Source organism: Ornithorhynchus anatinus, chromosome X1, assembly GCF_004115215.2.
Source record: "Ornithorhynchus anatinus isolate Pmale09 chromosome X1, mOrnAna1.pri.v4, whole genome shotgun sequence".
NCBI lineage: Eukaryota > Metazoa > Chordata > Mammalia > Monotremata > Ornithorhynchidae > Ornithorhynchus > Ornithorhynchus anatinus.
The window spans coordinates 13,362,775-13,381,644 of NC_041749.1; the positions used below are offsets into that span (position 1 = coordinate 13,362,775).

Sequence of the window (18,870 nt, forward strand, 5' to 3'; positions counted from 1 at the left end):
CAGGACATCCAAGCAGAGATGTCGAAGGCAGAAGGAAATGTGAGCCTACAGACAGGGAGCGAGTTTGGGGCTGCAAATGTAGAATTACGCAGCACAACGGTCTATAGGATGAAATTAAATGGACAATTGCCCAAACCCTACTTCGCTTTGGATTTTGAAAACATAGCCTATGTATTTAAGCACTTAGTACAGTCCTCTGCACACAGTAAGCGCTCATTTCACTTCTCTGTGCCTCAGTTACCTCTTCTGTAAAATGGGGATTAAGACTGGGAGCCCCAAGTGGGACAACTTGATCACCTTGTATCCTCCCAGCACTTAGAACAGTGTTTTGCACATACTAAGCACTTAACAAATTGCATCATTATTATTATTGTGTATCCCCCCACATCAAAATATCTTTTGCTCCTTATTGCCCTTTTTTAATGGTGATTAAAACATGTTAGGGCCTCACAAGAATCCACAGATTTTAAGTTATGAGGTGCGATTCAGTCCCCAGTCAGATCAGCTCAGGAGCCTGTCTAGCGGTGTGCGGTGTTCAGCTTTTATCCCTCTGCAGCCTCCCAAGGATTAAGGAGACAAGAGAGAGTGGGAAAAGTTAAATATTCTTCCTCCCTGAGGAGGAATGAGGGCAAAAAGATCTACCGCCAATAGAAAAGCCATTTCAGTAATTATGAGTGCCTTCACACGGGACCGCAGAGGAGCGCTTAGGTCACTCTGGGATGATATTCTTGTCCTCTGCCAGGAAGAAAACTACAAGATAATATGTAGAGCGTTCTCGACGTGACTGGCATTCTATTAGGAAGGGCCATACATCTTCAGGAGTAAAACTGAAGGTAACAGGATTCAAGGGGGAGCAAATTAATTCATTCAATAGTATTTATTGAGCGCTTACTATGTGCAGAACACTGTACTAAGCGCTTGGAATGTACAAATCGGTAACAGATAGAGACAGTCCCTGGTCTCTCCTATTTTGCTGACTGCTCCTGAACTTCTTCCAAAGCAGTGGATTTTAGAGATGGTCTGACTGTCTCAGTGAGTTCCCAAATCGATGGTCAAACCAGACCGGGAACCCTGATCTCTCGGCTCAGTTCAACAATTCTTTTGGAAAAATGCCTCTTTTGCAGCAAGATGCACATAGTACGTGCTTAACGAATACCATTATTATTATTATTATTAATAGTAATAATAATGGTGGGGGCATTTGTTTCTAGATTATTAGCTCGTTGTGGGCAGGGAACATGTCAACCAACTCTGTGGTGTTCTCCCCAGTGTTTAATAGAGTGCTTGGCGCAATAGAGTGAGTGAGTGCGCAATAAATAGGGTTCTTACGATGTAAGAACTGTAACTTCTCATTAACTAAGATATTCCCAGAAAGTTTTCAAACTTGAGTTTTTCATTTGATTTTCCTAAGTCATTAGCGAAACAAATGCAAAAAGAAATAGCATAAGAAATGTCATGCCCCTCTCTGACTGCTTTGGGTTACAAATTAAACGAGGAGACAAAGAATTCATAGTTGCAAACCAACCCTGGAGTCACAGGTGAAAGTAATGTGTAACCGTGGAAAAGATTTCTTGCCACCTTGCATATCTTGCATATCTTCTGGACTGTGAGCCCGTTGTTGGGTAGGGACTGTCTCTATCCGTTGCCAAATTCTCCTTTCCAAGCGCTTCGTACGGTGCTCTGCACACAGTAAGCGCTCAATAAAAACGGCTGAATGAATGAATCTGTACATTTTCCTGAGTTCAGAGGTCCCCAAATTTAAAGGCTGGTTATACCCAAAGGCCGACCGGGAGCAGCCCGGCCTAGAGGATACAGGTCTGGGCGTCGGAAGGACCGAGGTTCGAATCCCAGCTCCGCCACCTGTCTACTGTGTGACCTTAAGCAAGTCTCTTCACTTTTCTGGGCCTCACTCTCATCTATCTCGCCGCCGACCCCTCAATCGCATCCCGCCTCTGGCCTGGAACGCCATCCCTCCTCAAATCTGACAATTACTCTCGTGCCTTCGAAGCCTTGTTGAATTCACATCTCCTCCAAGAGGTCTTCCCTGAATGAGCCGCCCTTTCCTCTTCTCCCACTCTCTTCTGTGTCGCCCTGACTTGCTCCCTTGTTCACCCGCCCACCCCCCTCGCAGCCCCACACCACTTCTGAACATATCTGCAATTATTTATGTTAATGTCTGTATTCCCCTCTCTGGACTGTAAGCTCGTGGGCAGGGAAGTGTGCTTACTATTGTGCTGTACTCTCCCAAGCGCTTAGTACAGTCCTTTGCACACAGTAAGCACTCAATAAATTCAGCAGTAACTAAATTTATAAGCAGCGTGGCTCAGTGGAAAAGAGCCTGGGCTTGGGAGTCAGAGGTCATGGGTTCTAATCCCGGCTCCACCACTTGCCAGTTGTGTGTGACTTTGGGCAAGTCACTTCACTTCTCGGTGCCTCAGTTACCTCATCTGTAAAATGGGGATGAAGACTGTGAGCCCCACGTGGGACCATCTGATCACCTTGCATCCCCCAGCGCTTAGAACAGTGCTTTGCACATAGTAAGCGCTTAAATACCAGCATTAGTATTATTAAATACCACTGAATGAATCAATAGGCGGCCACACTTTGGCTTTCATTATACAGTTAGCCAATAATGCACTATGGGAGCACTTCCGGGCCTCTGAAAGTTTAAATTATTTTATTCTACCGTCGTTAGTGATTAGTGTTATGTAAATCCTATTAGCAAACTGGCAGGGGATTCTGGAGAGAAAAAATCTGCACACTGGCAAGATGTTTTAAAATGGTACTTCCACGATTTTAAAAGTATATTTATCACCTTTAAAGAATGTAAGCCGATTACACTACGGCAATGCTCTTAAACTGTCCAAACGATAGAAAATTGGCAAGAGAACAGATAGCTAGCTGCAACTGGCATCCAGAGGCAGCATGGCTTAGTGGAAAAGAGCCCGGGCTTGGGAGTCAGAGGTCATGGGTTCTAATCCCGGATTCACCACTTGTCAGCTGTGTGACTTTGGGCAAGTCACTTCTCTTCTCTGTGCCTCAGTTACCTCATCTGTAAAATGGGGATGAAGACTGTGAGCCCCACGTGGGACAACCTAATTATGTTATATCTATCCCTGCGCTTAGAAGAGTGCTTGGCACATAGTAAGCGCTTAACAAATACCATTATTATCTTCCTATTTTATATTCTGCAATCGATTAATCAACAGTCCAGCCCAGAAGGGCATGGAATGAGATCTCTGAGTTCTTTTCTACATAATCAAATTCCACAAAACCTTGAGTTTCCAATGCCTGGACGGAACATGCATTAATATTGTCAATAACATTGCTAATTCTTTTCAAATTATTGAAATGAATGAATTTTGGACTAACATGCACAGGGGGAACTAGAAATCAGGAGTGGAAAAAAAAAACCTCCAGCTATAGAAAGGTAACAATAAAAACAGATGATCAAAGAAACAAACATCAAAAAGAGGGTTTTAAGGTGAAAGACACTGACCTTTTATCAAATAATAGTTTCTTAGTTTAGCTTATTTTCAACTTCTCTGGAAAGATCCATTGAACTTCCTTACCCCAGTCTGTTCCATCTCCTGCACTTCTGGATTCTCCATCTCCTTCATCTGATGCAACTAAGAAATCAAATTCTTTTAGAGCTTCCTTTGTATCTCTGTCTTCACTGGTATCAGGTGACACCTTTTTCCTCACAATCTAATGAGAAAAAATACAATTGAAGCACTTAAATACCTTTTCTTTTTGGGCATTATTTGCTCTCTCTGAAAGTTGGTATGTTCAAAATCCATCAAATCAAATATTGATTTAAATTTTTTAAAAGGGGATGAAAATCACCTTCCTACCCAACACTGTAACTCCAAATCAAACTCGATTTTCTTTTAATTTTCACAGGCATAGTTACATGCTCTCCCAAGACACATCACCCAGCTCAACCCCCCAAAAAGCCACATTTTCTTCCCAGATACCAGCTGTCAAATTTTGATCATCCAAAGAAAGTGGGAACAACAAGAACGGGTGGCCCCGTAGGGATTTAGGAAAGACTTCCTGGGACAAGGGATTGAGAGGCAGAAAGTGCATTACTGAAGAAAGATACAGTCATCTTCACAGATCTTCAAGAAAATGGTGGGCTTCATTCCCTCACAATTGTTTCGGTGCAAGGGAATAGACTAAATGATCTTTCAGGCTTTTCATTCTATAAATTTCTAACTAGAGATGCTAGTTGAGTTGTAAATTCTAACGGACAATTTGAGTCTGACAATTTGACTCTCTCTCTCACTTTTCTCACCCCCTCCGGCCCCCCAACCAGAGTTGGCTCAGCAGTGTTTTAATACATCGGTTGCTAAAACCCCTGCAAACACTGAAACCTAACCCAATAGGACTGGGTGGCCTTGGTTGCACTAATTAAGGAGTTTCTAACCTCCTATTGGTTCTGAAAGCTAGGAAGCTTCACAGCTACAACTTAATTTCAAGATAGTGCAGAGATACACCATCAGAATCTGGATTAATAACGACCGGAGAAAAACACTTCAAAAAGTTAATCTTGTAGAATCACGAGGTACGCTCCACACCCACCAAAATCAGTTTTGGCACACCAGCTTCTATTAGTTGAGACTTTTGCCATCTTCACTGTACAAATATCTGTATACTTCGGTGCAACATTTTAGTATATTCTAACTAGGCTAGAAAGCATCTTTATATTTCAAAAGCCAGAACCAATTTCAAAAACTGGCAGGGGATTAAACATTCAATCTATGGCTAGCTTTTTTAGCCCGCCTGATGAACATGCTAAACGAAGCTTGGTTTTACGGAGAAATCACAGACAGTACCTTATAGTCTAAGGATAACGTGCTAGCAACAACTCTGACAAAGAACCTCTGTAGGTTTCAATATTTTTTTCTCCTTTAAATTGCTCACTGTTTCACTTGGTCCTTCCATCTTCTCCTATCAAACAACCGGCTTTGTTAGCAGAGATAAACGTTTTTAACTTATCGCTTGCATATAAGAAACACGGCAACTTGGGGGGAACAATCCCTTTAACCAGGAATATCTACGGACTAAATCTAGATTCTGCAAATTCCTATTTAAATTCTACAGAAAAAAAGCTGGATGTTACCATTTCACTTGCTATATTTGACTTCTGGCGTGTCACGCGAGCAAAATCAATTCAAACCACTGTACTGAGTTGGTCACTCCACTAACTACAACTAAACTGGCATTCGGGAGTGGACAGTGTATGAGTTTATCATTTGCTCCCCACTTGATATTAGTATTAGAACTACTCTACAAACTATTTACCCCTTTTTATTTGGTAGAAAGGAGCAAGAAACCCGTCCACTAATTTTTTTTTTTTTTAACCCAACTATCACAACATAAATCCAGGTTTTGGACCAAACCACAGAATTCAGCTATTAGATATGATATTACAGGCCTTTGTAAACAGGAGAAATTTATGATTATTCTCAATTTTCACTCCCATTGGGAGTGAGGAAATGTTATATATTAAAACAAAATCTTTATTTTCTTCCACACCGCAGAACACTAAAATACAAAAAAAAGTCTGCATGTATTTAGTCTCTGGGCCTTCAGAGATTAATGAAGCCACGCTCAGACTAACCCCACCTAAAAGAAATTCAGTATTTTTGTTGCCTTAAGCTTTTAAGTCCTCTCCCACTTGGATTTGTACCCTTTAATCATGTGATATTTTTCCCCACATCACAGGGGGAGACAAAAATTAAAATAAATACATTTAATAACATGTATACAAACGTATTATTTATTTTAATGTTTGTCTCCCCCTGTTCCTTGTGGGCAGGGAACATATCTACCAACTCTTGTCCTGTACTCTCCCCAGCACTTAGTACAGTGCTTTGCACACCGTAAGTACTCGATAAATACCACTGGTTGATTGATTGGTTGAAGTCCTGGAGTGAATAAACATTCTGATGCTTGCGAGTGACACAAACGGTTGTATTTTTCTTTTTAAAGGAATCGATTTAGTGAGTAACTTTTAGTTTAGTTTGTCACTAGAAATAATACAATGGAGAAAGACAAGAGGGACATGACTATTTGGATGAATAGGTAACTTCTGCAAAACGGCACCTCTTTCTTCCTTTAATAACAATAATAAAAACATTAATAATTGTGGTATTTAGTAAACCCTTACTGTGTGCCAAGCACTACGCTATCTGCTGGGGCAAGACAGAGAATGATCAGGTCCTAGATAGGACTCACAGTCTAAGTAGGAGGGTGAACAGGAATTGAGTCCTCAGTTGGCAGATGAGGGGCTTGAGGCACAGAGAAGTTAAGTGACTACTCAAGATCTCACAGCAGGTCTGTGGTGGAGCCAGAATTAGAATGAGAAGCAGCGTGGCTCAGTGGAAAGAGCCCGGGCTTGGGAGTCAGAGGTCATGGGTTCCAATCCCGGCTCTGCCACTTGTCAGCTGTGTGACTGTGGGCAAGTCACTTCACTTCTCTGGGTCTCGTGACCTCATCTGTAAAATGGGGATTAACTGTGAGCCTCACGTGGGACAACCTGATGACCCTGTATCCTCCCCAGCACTTGGTACAGTGCTCTGCACATAGTAAGCGCTTAACAAATACCAACCCAGGTCTTCTGACTCCCAGGCCCGTGCTCTTTCCGTACTGTAACTCCTCATATCAGTAATATGCGTCATAACCAACTAGTCGTCTTGAAGGCAGACGCTGTCCTTCAAGGATCCAGGAAGTTCTCGGGCAAATAATATAATGTTGGTATTTGTTAAGCGCTTACTATGTGCAGAGCACTGTTCTAAGTGCTGGGGTAGACATAGGGGAATCAGGTTGTCCCACACGGGGCTCACAGTCTTAATCCCCATTTTACAGATGAGGTAACTGAGGCCCAGAGAATTTAAGTGACTTGCCCACAGTCACACAGCTAAGTGGCAGAGCCGGGATTTGAACTCATGACCTCTGACTCCAATGCCCGTGCTCTTTCCACTGAGCCACGCTGCTTCTCTAAGATACTGTGTGTGTATTTGCAAAATTCTTAGCCACTGTAACTGATTTTGAAATGGGTACTATTTTCATACGAACGGCAAGCAAAGTTGATAGAGAAACAGCGTGCCTTAATGGACAGGGCATGGGCCCGGGAATCAGAAGGAGCTGGGTTCTAATTCCAACTCTGCCACTTATCTACTGTGTGATTCTGGGCAAGTCACTTCACTTCTCTGTGCCTCAGTTATCTCATCTGGAAAATGGGGATGAAAACTATGAGTCCTACGTGGGGCGCTGACTGTGTCCAACCCAATTACCGTGTATCTACCCTAGCACTTAGTACGGCACCTGGCACATAGTAAGCGCTTAACAAATACCACAACTTTATTATTATTAGATCTTCAGTGTCTGAGCAAAATTTAAATCAAGGCTACTACGGTCCAGACATTGTTCATGAAAAAAAGGGTTGAAGAGATGGCTTTTGACTCTGTCGGCTGAAAGTCCTACTACCAGAGCTTCAGCTGAATTCAATCGTTTCCTGAAATTCTTTTACCTCTGCCCTTAGTAGCGTCTGAGTGCCAGACATACCAAGAATATACAAGAGCTGGTAGGCTTCCAGGTGTTTCAAAGAGATACTGGGAGAAGGGGGTGGGACAAGATTCCAAATTCATTAACTCGAATCTTTGACTATTTTCTCACCGTTGAAGCATCGATAATGGTTTTCTCTCTTCCGTCAATGTCGTCTTCCTCATCGTCATCACTGAACTCTGCAGCTGCGTTTTCGAGGAAGCTGAAAGTCTTCAGTACCGAGGCAGAATCTGTTAACTCCGGTTTCCTAGGTTAAGAGGACGAATAACAAAGAATGATATCTGCAACGAAATCGTTGACGCGTGACCGCTTAAATAAGGTTTATATATTTTACCACCACCTTGGTCCTACGAGCCGAAATTAGGGATGAGATCGATTCTCAGCCAACCAACTGAATTTCATTTCAGCTGGGTTTAAAGTGGGATAGGAAAATAGAGTAATGCATCACGAGACTAATATCTCCTGAACTATCTGAGGGTCCTGTACTTTTACTTTAGGTTGGCAGTCTAAAAATGAAGCTCTAACTCCCAATCTTCTTATTTTTTTCCTCCTTTAAAGTCATTTTTTTAAGAGCCCTTCCTATTTTTTCCACTAAATTCATTATTTCTCTCTCACTGGATCATGGTATCACAGTTCCTGCCCTCCACCTCATTCATGTCCGCTTTGCATCCCTTACTTGAGGAGGAGTACAACGGCAAAACACATGACGTGCCTGCAGGATCGTCTCTATTTGTTGCTGAATGTATTTTCTAAGTGCTTAATACAGGATTTCAATAAGCTCCATTCATGACTCTTTCCTCAACCAGGCTCTTAACATAATAAAAATAACTTTACACCTATAAATTCCCTGATTCTGTGTCCCTTAAAGTTTAATTCCAAGTTCTGCAGGATGATTTCAATAAAGTACAGAGAAACACTTTAACCGTTAGCTACTAACAACTATACGCTTTACCTAAAACAAGATTGAAGAATATTCCTAAAAGGCTTACAAAAAGCAAAACAGTTTTAGGAGCATCACATTTTTAAGTTTCGAGATAAATTCTTCTCAGAAACAGACATTATTCAGGGAGAAATTTACTTACTATCAGATACAATAATTGAAACAACAATGGCAACGAGAAGCAACTTTATATCTAGCAGTGAGTTTGGCGTTTTAATTCTTTTTCACTATTTTTATAGGTGATTAATAATAAAACTGCAGTCTGTCTTCTGATCATATCGACTCAACCTTCGACCGGTGTCAAACTACCACAGGATGCTCAGTACCCAATTACACCTGTTATTCAAACTGACCAGTTCCTGAGCCGTAGCTTCCTTGGAGAATTAGGAGAAAAGACGCAGATAACCAAACAAAAATGAACAAATGGCTCTCCAATGGTCCCATCCCATTCTGGGTTCAAGTAACAAATTTTACTTGGAACAGAAAACCCGGGGTCATCATCTACTTGCTTCCCAGGAGTTCATAGCACTTTGAAAAAGAGCCGATATAAATGATTAATTTTATACTCTCCGTGATGCCTTTTAACTCAGGCGGATGCGTAATTTTAATTCCACAAAAATTTAGTAGCGTGACTAAATTATTTCCACACCAACCCTTAAAGGTACGCCGTGCAAAAGATACAGCTCTTATGTAGAAGCCTTAAGTACAGCAAAATATTTCAATATGCATGAAAACTGACACTTACCCAATCATCACGGTTTCCTTAATTTCAGCCTCTGTGCCATTTACTACCGATTCCTGATTTTTGTCCTCTTCCCTGTCTGTGACATCATTCGAGAGGCCCAGCAGAACTCGAACCCGTTTCGATTTCACATCTAGTATGGTGTCCGTGTAACCCACTTCCTGCAGATACCTGGGTGAAAGGGACTCGCGCTAGTCATACAGATCACAGTTATATACATTATTTAAAACAATAAATAAAAGCTTTTCCTTAAAATCATCTTCACCACAATGCTTAACACTGTACAGTACTGTGCTAATTGGAGCCCGCTAATAAATTATCTCCCAGCTGCAGAAAGGCCCGTCTCTTGCGGTACCAGCCTCGACAGTCACTGAGAAAATCAAAGAACCTAGCAATTAGATTTGATACAATGCGCTATTCATTCGACAGCAAGGTATTCATTAACAGTCTCAGTGAACATTAATTAAGGTAGTTGATAAATACTATGAATTTTATTCATGAAAACACATGCTTTTACGGTCAAAGTTCTTAAATATCTAAAATAGTCATCGGTCAGGCATCTATTAATCCACAAAATGAGCGTGTCCAATTATGAGACACGCCAAACGGTAACGGATCTGCATTGGTTGCTTTTCATTTGGTAAACGGCACATTGATTCAGACGGGGACTGGTAATTTTAAAATCTATCGCAGTAAGTGCGTGAATCCACAGAACGTGAAACGGTAGCATTGCCCGATTTTAGGGAAAAACAGTGAAATAAACACAGGGGAATCGAACCGTCAACTCTGTTCTGAGCCATCCTCGGTTATAAACAAAAATTTCAGCAGCACAAATAAGACACCATCTTGCTTGAAATTCTCAGACTTCTTTTCTTCTGAAAGGCCAGTAATGGCACCCAATACTTCTTTGAGCTGTGAGCTCCTTGGGGGCAGAGATTACATCTTCTCACTCTACGCTCCCGAGGACGTTCAAATACGGTGTGCCGCTCTCCGGCAGGCCCTCGATGAACATTATCGATCAGGAGCGTGTCCCCCTAAACGCTGGTGGGCGTGTACGTTCAGTGCTAAGGGATTTTCCTGGGCAAAAGAATGGGCAGATCACCATCCCGTTCTAGTGTGACACCTCTGCCCCACACACCCCACTGATATAGGAGCCTGTATATGTGTTTGTGTGTGTGTGAGCATATACACGTATATACCTGTATCCTTCACAATTTGGGAGATTAGCATCACTGAATGTCCAGGAGGTCAGTGCTGCCTGATACAAAAGCATCGTAGTTCACTAAGAACGTAAGGCCGGTTTTGTTAATATGTGCATCACCCTGATTCTATTTATTTGCTGTTGTTTTAATGAGATGTTCTTCCCCTTGATTCTATTTATTGCCACTGTTCTTGTCTGTCCGTCTCCCCCGATTAGACCGTAAGCCCGTCAAAGGGCAGGGACTGTCTATCTGTTACCGATTTGTCCGTTCCAAGTGCTTAGTACAGTGCTCTGCACATAGTAAGCGCTCAATAATATTGAATGAATGAATGAACAAGATCAGTCCTGCCTGGATTGGTGGAGAAGCCTGAGGACTCTTGTGTTCCAGCAGGAATGCACTGCTTTTTTTAGTGGAACGGTTTCTATTGAATTGTTGCTGATTTTCCAAAATTTCTTTCACGGTCTCTTAATTGAGGACTCCCTGGGGGCCAGGTTACTATGCCTGAACTAATGTCCTTGTGTCTTCCCAAGCCCCACTTACTACAGTGACCTGTGCATCTCCAGAGCTTAATAAATGGCATCACTATCACTTCTAGTATTACTCCTCAAGTCTACCTGAAGGTTCAGACAAAATACAGATTAAGAAAGTGGTAAGCCTTCACATGTGGGCATTTTATTCCTGCGGTTCAAGTCCTCCCTTTTCACGAGCTTCGTCTCTCTGCTAAGAATCCTCGATCTGACAGTGGATTGACTTAGAGCTTACTGTGTGAAGAGCACTGTACTAAGCGCTTGGGAGAGTGTGATACAACAGAATTGGCAGACACGCTCCCTGCCCGTAATGAGCCTGCGGTCTAGAAGTGGAGAGAGACATTAAATAAATTATGGATATGTTACCTAAGTGCTGTGCAGTCTAAGATAAAAGGAAAGAGAAGGAACATGAAGGACTAAAAAACGATCAAAATAATTTTCTGGAGGTTTTCCTAGAGGTTCTTTGGCAGAAGGGAAAAGAGATTAGTTGTGAAGAGAGAGTTAGAAGGGAGGAAAGGTAATCGATACTGCAAAGGCACCATGTAGTTAGAGAATAATGTAAAGAAGGAAGAACTGCTTAGTAAATCAGACGCACACATGATGAGTGTCAGTCAACTGTATTTCTTGAATGCTGTGTGCGGAGCACTGTACTAAGGCGCTTGGGTGAGCATAATGAAGAGATGCATCCCCTGCCCACGACGAGCTCACAGTCTAGAGAGGGAGACAGACATTAATATAAATAAATTACAGATAGGTACCTAAGTGCTGTACGGCTGGAACCTAATAATTAGTATTCCTGATACCCTGCAGCCCTCTCTCTGTCGTCGCCCAAAGGCCTCTGAAGCCCAAAAGTCTTGTTATTTTCATAATTGCTGATGGAGATTTCTTTTCTACGGACTAATCAGCCATTTCTAAATTCTCCAATCTGCCTCGCCCCAAGGAAATTATCTTTCCATACGATTCTCGGGAGCGCTAGTTTGGCCGACTCTCCATCGAATCTCGTTTCGCCCCGGGAAAGAGGCGTGAGAGGTGGACACACACAGACCCTGACTCAGATCTGTTCTGTCTATTGCCTTTTCCCATCCAAACCCTCATTGTTGGCATGATACAAAGTCTGCACTGTAAGGGAACCAGACTTTCCAATGTGGAGATTAGCACAGCAAAAAAACAATGGTCCGTAGTCTCTACAGGATCTAGAAATCCCGTAAATCAATCAATAGCCTATTAAGCGCCTACTTTATGCAGAGCACCATACCAATGTTTGCCAAAGTCCAGTAATATCAACAGGCCTCCCTAACGCCAAGATTATGAGCCTCTTGTGTGTCCAATTTGATCATCTGTGCCAACCCCAGGACTGTACCAGATAGGAAGTGCTTAATACCTAATGATAACTATAATCATAACAAAAAACAATCTCCGCCCCCTAGGAGTTGGCAATCTAGGAGGGGATTTTATGTGATAAGAATCTTCCAGGCTGTAAAGTAAACCTTGTCAGTAATTAATACCGTCCAGTCCTCTCTTTTCTTATCCTAGTTTTATGTCCAATCAAAGAGTTAACCGAGTCCCCTTTTTGCCATGGGTCAGTGAACAAATAGAGAAGGAATGGAGAGTTCATAACTATTCTGCTCATGTGGCAACGCAAGTTCTGAACCAAGTTTTGGCTGAAACGTTCTCAAAGACACTTCACGAGATTTTGGAATCACAAGGATAAACTAGCAACTTCTACAGCCTTGAGCCCTCAGGTGGCCACAAGGAATAGCAATGTCTATTTAGCACTTACTCTGTGTATTACACTGTAATAATAATACTGCTGGCATTTTTTTAAGCGTTTACTATGTGCCAAGCACTGTTCTAAGCGGTGGGAGATACAAGGTAAATCAGGTTGTCCCTCGTGGGGCTCACAGTCTTGAATCCCATTTTACAGATGGTCACTGAGGCTCAGAGAAGTTAAGTGACTTGCCCAAGGTCACTCGGCTGACAAGCGGCAGAGCCGGGATTAGAACCCACGACCTCTGACTCCCAAGCCTGGGCTCCTTCCACTGAGCCACACTGCTTCTCAAGCACTGGACACTATTTCAACTATACAAATTACGCACGTACTCAAAACCCCAAATCCCTCTTCCATCAATCTTACGGGGCTAAATTTTGGCTGTAAACTCCTATTTTCCCTAATTCCCCTGTTATAAAAGATCCATGCTCTTTTATAACAGGACTGCAGACTGTACTCTCCCCTTGAAGACTGTAAGCTCCTTGTGAGCACGGATCTCATCTACCTACTCTGCTCATTCATCCCATCGTATCGATTGAGCGCTTACTGTGTGCGGAGCACTGTACTAAGCGCTTGGAAAGTGCAAACAGAGACAATCCCGACCCGACAACGGGCTCACGGTCAAGCGGACAGGCATCGATAGCATCAATATAGATACAGAGAATTATACATATAGACACATTATTAATAAAATAAATAGAATAATAAATATGTACATATATATATATATATGTACAAGTGCCGTGGGGAGGAGGGAGAGCAGAGGGAGAGAATCGGGGCTGTTGTATTGTAGCTCTGTTCTGGGCTCAGCACACTATGAGCATTCAATAAATACTGCCTGACTGACAGAATATCAATTGATATTTGAGATTCGCTCGGCCCTCAGCACTTCTGTACCTATCTTTAAATTGTATATTATAAATGATGTACTTTTATTAATAGCTGTGTCCCCCTCTGGCCTGAAAGCTCGTGGTGGGCAGGTCGCGAGCCTGCTAACTCTTCTGTATTGCCCTCTAAAAAAGCTCTTAGTACTGCGCTCGGCCCAGAGAAAGCGCTCAATAGAATAATTGAGAATGATTGGCGACAGCTACACTTCGGCAGCGTGGCTCAGGGCAAAGAGCTTGGGCTTGGGAGTCAGAGGTCATAGGCTCAAATCCGGGCTCTGCAACTCGTCAGCTGTGTGACTGTGGGCAAGTCACTTCACTTCTCTGTGCCTGTTACCTCATCTGTAAAATGAGGATTATGACTGTGAGCCTCACGTAGGACAACCTGATTACCCTGTATTACCCCAGTGCTTAGAACAGTGCTCTGCACATAGTAAGTGCTTAACAAATACCAACATTATTATTTTGCTCTTTGACGAAGAAGCAACTAAACTCATCAGGAGTATCAACTGCAAAACATATTCATAACTTATTATGGTTCTGTGGGGGAGAGACCGTAAGCTTGTTCTCTAATAATAATAATAATGTTGGTATTTGTTAAGCGCTTACTATGTGCACAGCACTGTTCTAAGCGCTGGGGGAGATACAGGGTAATGAGGTTTCCCACGTGAGGCTCACAGTCTTAATCCCCACTTTACTGATGAGTTAACTGAGGCACAGAGAAGAGAAGTGACTTGCCCACAGTCACACAGCTGACAAGTGGCAGAGCAGGGATTCGAATCCATGACCTCTGACTCCCAAGCCCGTGATCTTTCCACTGAGCCACGCTGCTTCTCAACTGTAAGCTCGCCATTGGCGCGGAATGTGTCTGCTATATTGCTATGTTGTACTCTCCCGCGTGCTCTGCACACAGTAAGCACTCAATAAATACGACTGACTGATATAAACACCACTGGAGGAGAAAAGAAGAGTTTAATAAAATCAGGGGGAGAGTCTTAGTTAAATCCTTTGAAATTTACCGTTCGTTTTTTGACATTTGCCCAATCGGTCGACAGATTAAATCCTCCTATTTTCAAAGAAAATCGAACCCCTTCACAAGCCTGCGTCGAATCTGACTGTCGGCTTTAAAACACTTACTGTCTGAGCAGCTGTCGTCCCTGCTTCCACATTAGCTGGCTGTTCTGTTGTGGTTGCACTTCAGTTTCATTACCTTCATCTGGAAAAGATGATATTGTAATAAATTTCCAGTGTGCTTAATTTTCAGATCGTCTACGTTCGTACTAAAAAAGAGAACAGTTAACTTCTGCAAGAAAACCGGGCTCCGCATCTGAGACGTGAGCTTCATTTTTCGACTGCCACCCCTTCATCGATCGGTGGCGTCTGTTGAGTACCTAACGTGCGCAGTGCCCCGTACAAAGCACTTGGAAGGCTACAACAGAATTAGAAGACACGATACCTTCCCCCGAAAAGTTCAGAAAAGGAGTAGGGGAGCTGGACACTGAAATCAACTGGAGATTGGAGACGGTAATAATGTACAGATACAAGGGTGGATGACTATCCAAGTGCTTAGATGACAGAGAAGGGCTGAACTGGCAGTTGTTCGGGCAACACTCTGAGGCCTCTAGACTATAATAATAATAATGTTGGTATTTGTTAAGCGCTTACTATGTGCAGAGCACTGTTCTAGGCGCTGGGGGAGACACGGGGGAATCAGGTTGTCCCACGTGGGGTTCACAGTCTTAATCCCCATTTTACAGATGAGGTAACTGAGGCACAGAGAAGTGAAGTGACTCGCCCACAGTCACACAGCTGACAAGTGGCAGAGCTGGGATTCGAACTCATGACCCCTGACTCCAGAGCCCGTGCTCTTTCCACTGAGCCACGCTGCTCGTTGTGGGCAAGGAATGGGTCTGTTATATTGTTTTCGCCCCAGCAGTGAATACAGTGCTCTGTGCACGGTAAGCACCCAATAAATACACTGGGTATTTATTGATTATCAAATTATTTATTATTTATGTACTATCAAATCAATGGATTGATTTGATTTGAATTGATTATTTATTTGATCAATTCTGATTGATCAGAATTAGACTATCTCCCTCTGAGGTCAAGCAAATTTTTCATCAATACCTTGCTTTTGTTTCCCCTTCGCCACCTCTCCTCTTCCCCCCACCCCGCCCCCCAGCCCTTTTTCTTTCAGTCCTTTTCTTTAGACCTTTAGACCAACCTCCCTTTACATCAGAATTCTTGTGACTCAGCTCTACTGAATGGGGGGACCCCCGGAGGCTGAGAGGTGGGAAGGAGAAAGCAGATCTTGAAGAAGAAGATTCTTCTACCTGAATGTGAAAGGGAAGGGAAGGAAAATTGCGGAAGGGAAAGGTAGGGACCCTGACAACCTGAGCCACAAAAGGTGTGCAGTGATCACGTCCCCTAAAGCTTCTTCTTCCATCTGGGGCGATGAACTCTGGACATTTCCCAAATCACCCCTTCGGGGCTCTATCAGCATCGAGGTAGGAGGGGAGGGGCAGTCCAACTCATGGCTACTGTGCGTTTGACGACGCTGATGATGCCTAATGGGCCCTTGCCAATGCCAAACGAGGGTGTCAAAGTGCAGATGGAAGACGGAAAAAGGTGGGGGGAGAGGGCGGAGGGTAAGAAAAGAGAGAAGGAGGAAGGGCAGAGAATTAGGAAGTCCACCTTTATAAACTTCGGCTGCCTTTTTCAGGAGGAGCAGAAGGAGAGGACTCTAAGTTCCTCCTCTAGAATGGAAGCTCCTTGTGGACAGGGATCGTGTCTATCAACCTCTACGGTAGTGAATTCAATCAGTGGTTTTTCTTGAGCACTTACTGTGTGCAGAACGCTGCTCTAAGTGCTTGGGAGAGCTTTTTGGACTCTTCCAAGCGCTTAGAGCAGTGCTCTGCACACAACAAGTGCTCAAGAAATACCACTGATTGAAATGGAGTGAAAGGACTAAGACTAACACTCTGTGTCCAGAGCGCTGGGTCGCTGAGTTGCGGAGAAAAGCCACATATCAAACGGCATACCAACATCCAAATGGGCAGAAACTGACTAATGGGAATTTTGCTGCCCCAATAAACTAGGGAAGTAATATTTACACTGAATTATCCATTTCAAAGAAAACTTTCTTCTACAGTTACTCACCAGAATCATAACTCGGAGGCTTCATATCTCCTTGATTCAACTCCGTCCCATATTTCAACTTGTGATACTTGGCTCTGTGGAAGAATGGGAAAAAATATGAACGGCGTGGGGAATATTTTTCTTTTCTATAACTACACACCTACAGGGGAGCTCCCACCTAACTCACTTGATCGCCTGCGGGCTGGAAAAGCTTCCCAGAGCCTCAGACACCTTCGGAGAGTCCTCCTTTATGAACCGCTGCATCCCGATGAACGGGCAACCCTGACCTCTCTGAACTCGCTCACCATTTTCAAGTTGATGACTTCAGCTCCGACTTTAAGACACTAGGTTTCTAAGATATACCACCACCTCCTCCTTCTTCTCCCTCTCTGTTTCTCCCTCTTTCTCTCCTTCCCCATCTTCCTGTACCTTCCCCCGCCTCCCTCCGCTCGGTGTTGAGGAAACAGTACCACTGTGCTTGCTCACCCGCCTCGGTCAGTCTTCGGTCGTATTTATGGGCGCTTAGAGAAGCAGCGCGGCTTAGTGGAAAGAGCCCGGGTGAGGGAGTCGGAGGTCGTGGGTTCTAATCTCAATTCTGCCACTTCATAATAATAATAATGTTGGTATTTGTTAAGCGCTTACTATGTGCAGGGCACTGTTCTAAGCGCTGGCGTAGATACAGGGTCATCAGGTTGTCCCACGTGAGGCTCACAGTTAATCCCCATTTTACCGATGAGGTAACTGAGGCACAGAGAACTTAAGTGACTTGCCCACAGTCACACAGCTGACAAGTGGCAGAGCCGGGAGTCGAACCCATGACCCCTGGCTCCGAAGCCCAGGCTCTTTCCACTGAGCCACGCTGCTTCCCCACTTGTCGGCTGTGTGACTCTGGGCCAGTCACTTCACTTCTCCGGGTCTCAGTTCCCTCATATGTAGAATGGGGACAGAGTCTGTGAGCCCTGCTTGGGACACCCTGATTACCTTGTATCTACCCCAGCCCCTGGAAGAGTGTTTTGCACAGAGTAAGCGCTTAACAAATGCCATTTATTATTATGCCCGGGGTCTCCTTTCAACTGTCCCGCAGCCGGCACCCCGGGGCCCTTCAGGAACTGCTTCTCGTGAGATGGGAAAGCGTGCATGGGAATAGCGGCATGGAACCGGCACTCTAATCAACTCCCCGTGTGCGTTCTCTGTCCCGAAGGCTCTGGACTAAAGGCTCAGCTGTTGCTTTTGGGGGCAGATTCCATCACCATCATCAGGCTTTGGTACCCTCTGCCTGGCTTTTTTTCTCTTGGGTTGTCAGGCTCCCAGAGCTAGCAAGTCGAAAAGGCTAATGGAGCCTTCATGACCAAATAGGCAGCATCGAACGGGAGACTTTACAATGAAAAGAAAAGTAGGTGAGCTGGGTAAGAGAAACTAAAACTAACTGGAAACTCCTTTCTGCTTCTCGCTGACCACGGCGAACAAGTCTCATCAAATATTCTCAACATTAAAACATGAAAGAGAAGTAGTGAGGCCTAGTAGAGCACAGGCCTGGGAGGCAGAACGATCCGGGGAGAAGAATCTAGATTCTACATGTTGCTCTTTCACTTGTCTGCTGTGTGACCTTGGGCGAGTCTCTTAATTTTTCTGTGTCTCAGTTTTCTCAGGTGTGAAACGGGGTTTGAGACTGTGAGCCCTATGTGGGACACAGACTGCGTCCAACTTGGGTAGTTTGTATCTATCACAGCGCTTAGTACAGTGCCCGGCACATAGGAATCCCTCAATACCATAAAAAACTTGATCAACAGCCCAATTAGACAGTTTTACGGAATTAGTAATTATCAATTTTTTAAGCAAGCTTTTTCAATGAATTCTCAGAGCTCTTATTTACGACTAGTTTGGTCATTCATTCAATGGTATTTGAGCACTTACTATGTGCAGAGCACTGTATTAAGCGCTTGAAATGTACAAATCAAGAGCTATGGACTAGATTGCTCTCATAAAACTAATGCAAAAATAATCATATCGGTTGTGTTACCTTTTGACCTAAAGCCAACAGTGAATGTGAAATCATTCAAATGGCCAGGTTGAGCGCCGAAAAAGCTCAGAGAA

At 43.6% G+C, this 18,870-nt stretch overlaps 1 protein-coding gene across 3 annotated transcripts in view; it reads right to left on the minus strand.

Annotated features, from left to right (window-relative positions):
• The window catches only part of STRN (striatin), a 97,658-nt gene that overhangs the window by 32,562 nt on the left and 46,226 nt on the right, over positions 1 to 18,870 (minus strand). For all 3 annotated transcript variants that reach the window (XM_039910423.1, XM_039910422.1, XM_039910424.1), the window contains 5 exons: positions 16,798 to 16,871; positions 14,773 to 14,851; positions 9,258 to 9,425; positions 7,684 to 7,819; positions 3,573 to 3,708 (listed from right to left, as the gene is read on the minus strand). In XM_039910423.1, coding sequence (XP_039766357.1) covers positions 3,573 to 3,708; positions 7,684 to 7,819; positions 9,258 to 9,425; positions 14,773 to 14,851; positions 16,798 to 16,871 — 593 coding nt within the window. The remainder of the gene's footprint in view (positions 1 to 3,572; positions 3,709 to 7,683; positions 7,820 to 9,257; positions 9,426 to 14,772; positions 14,852 to 16,797; positions 16,872 to 18,870) is intronic.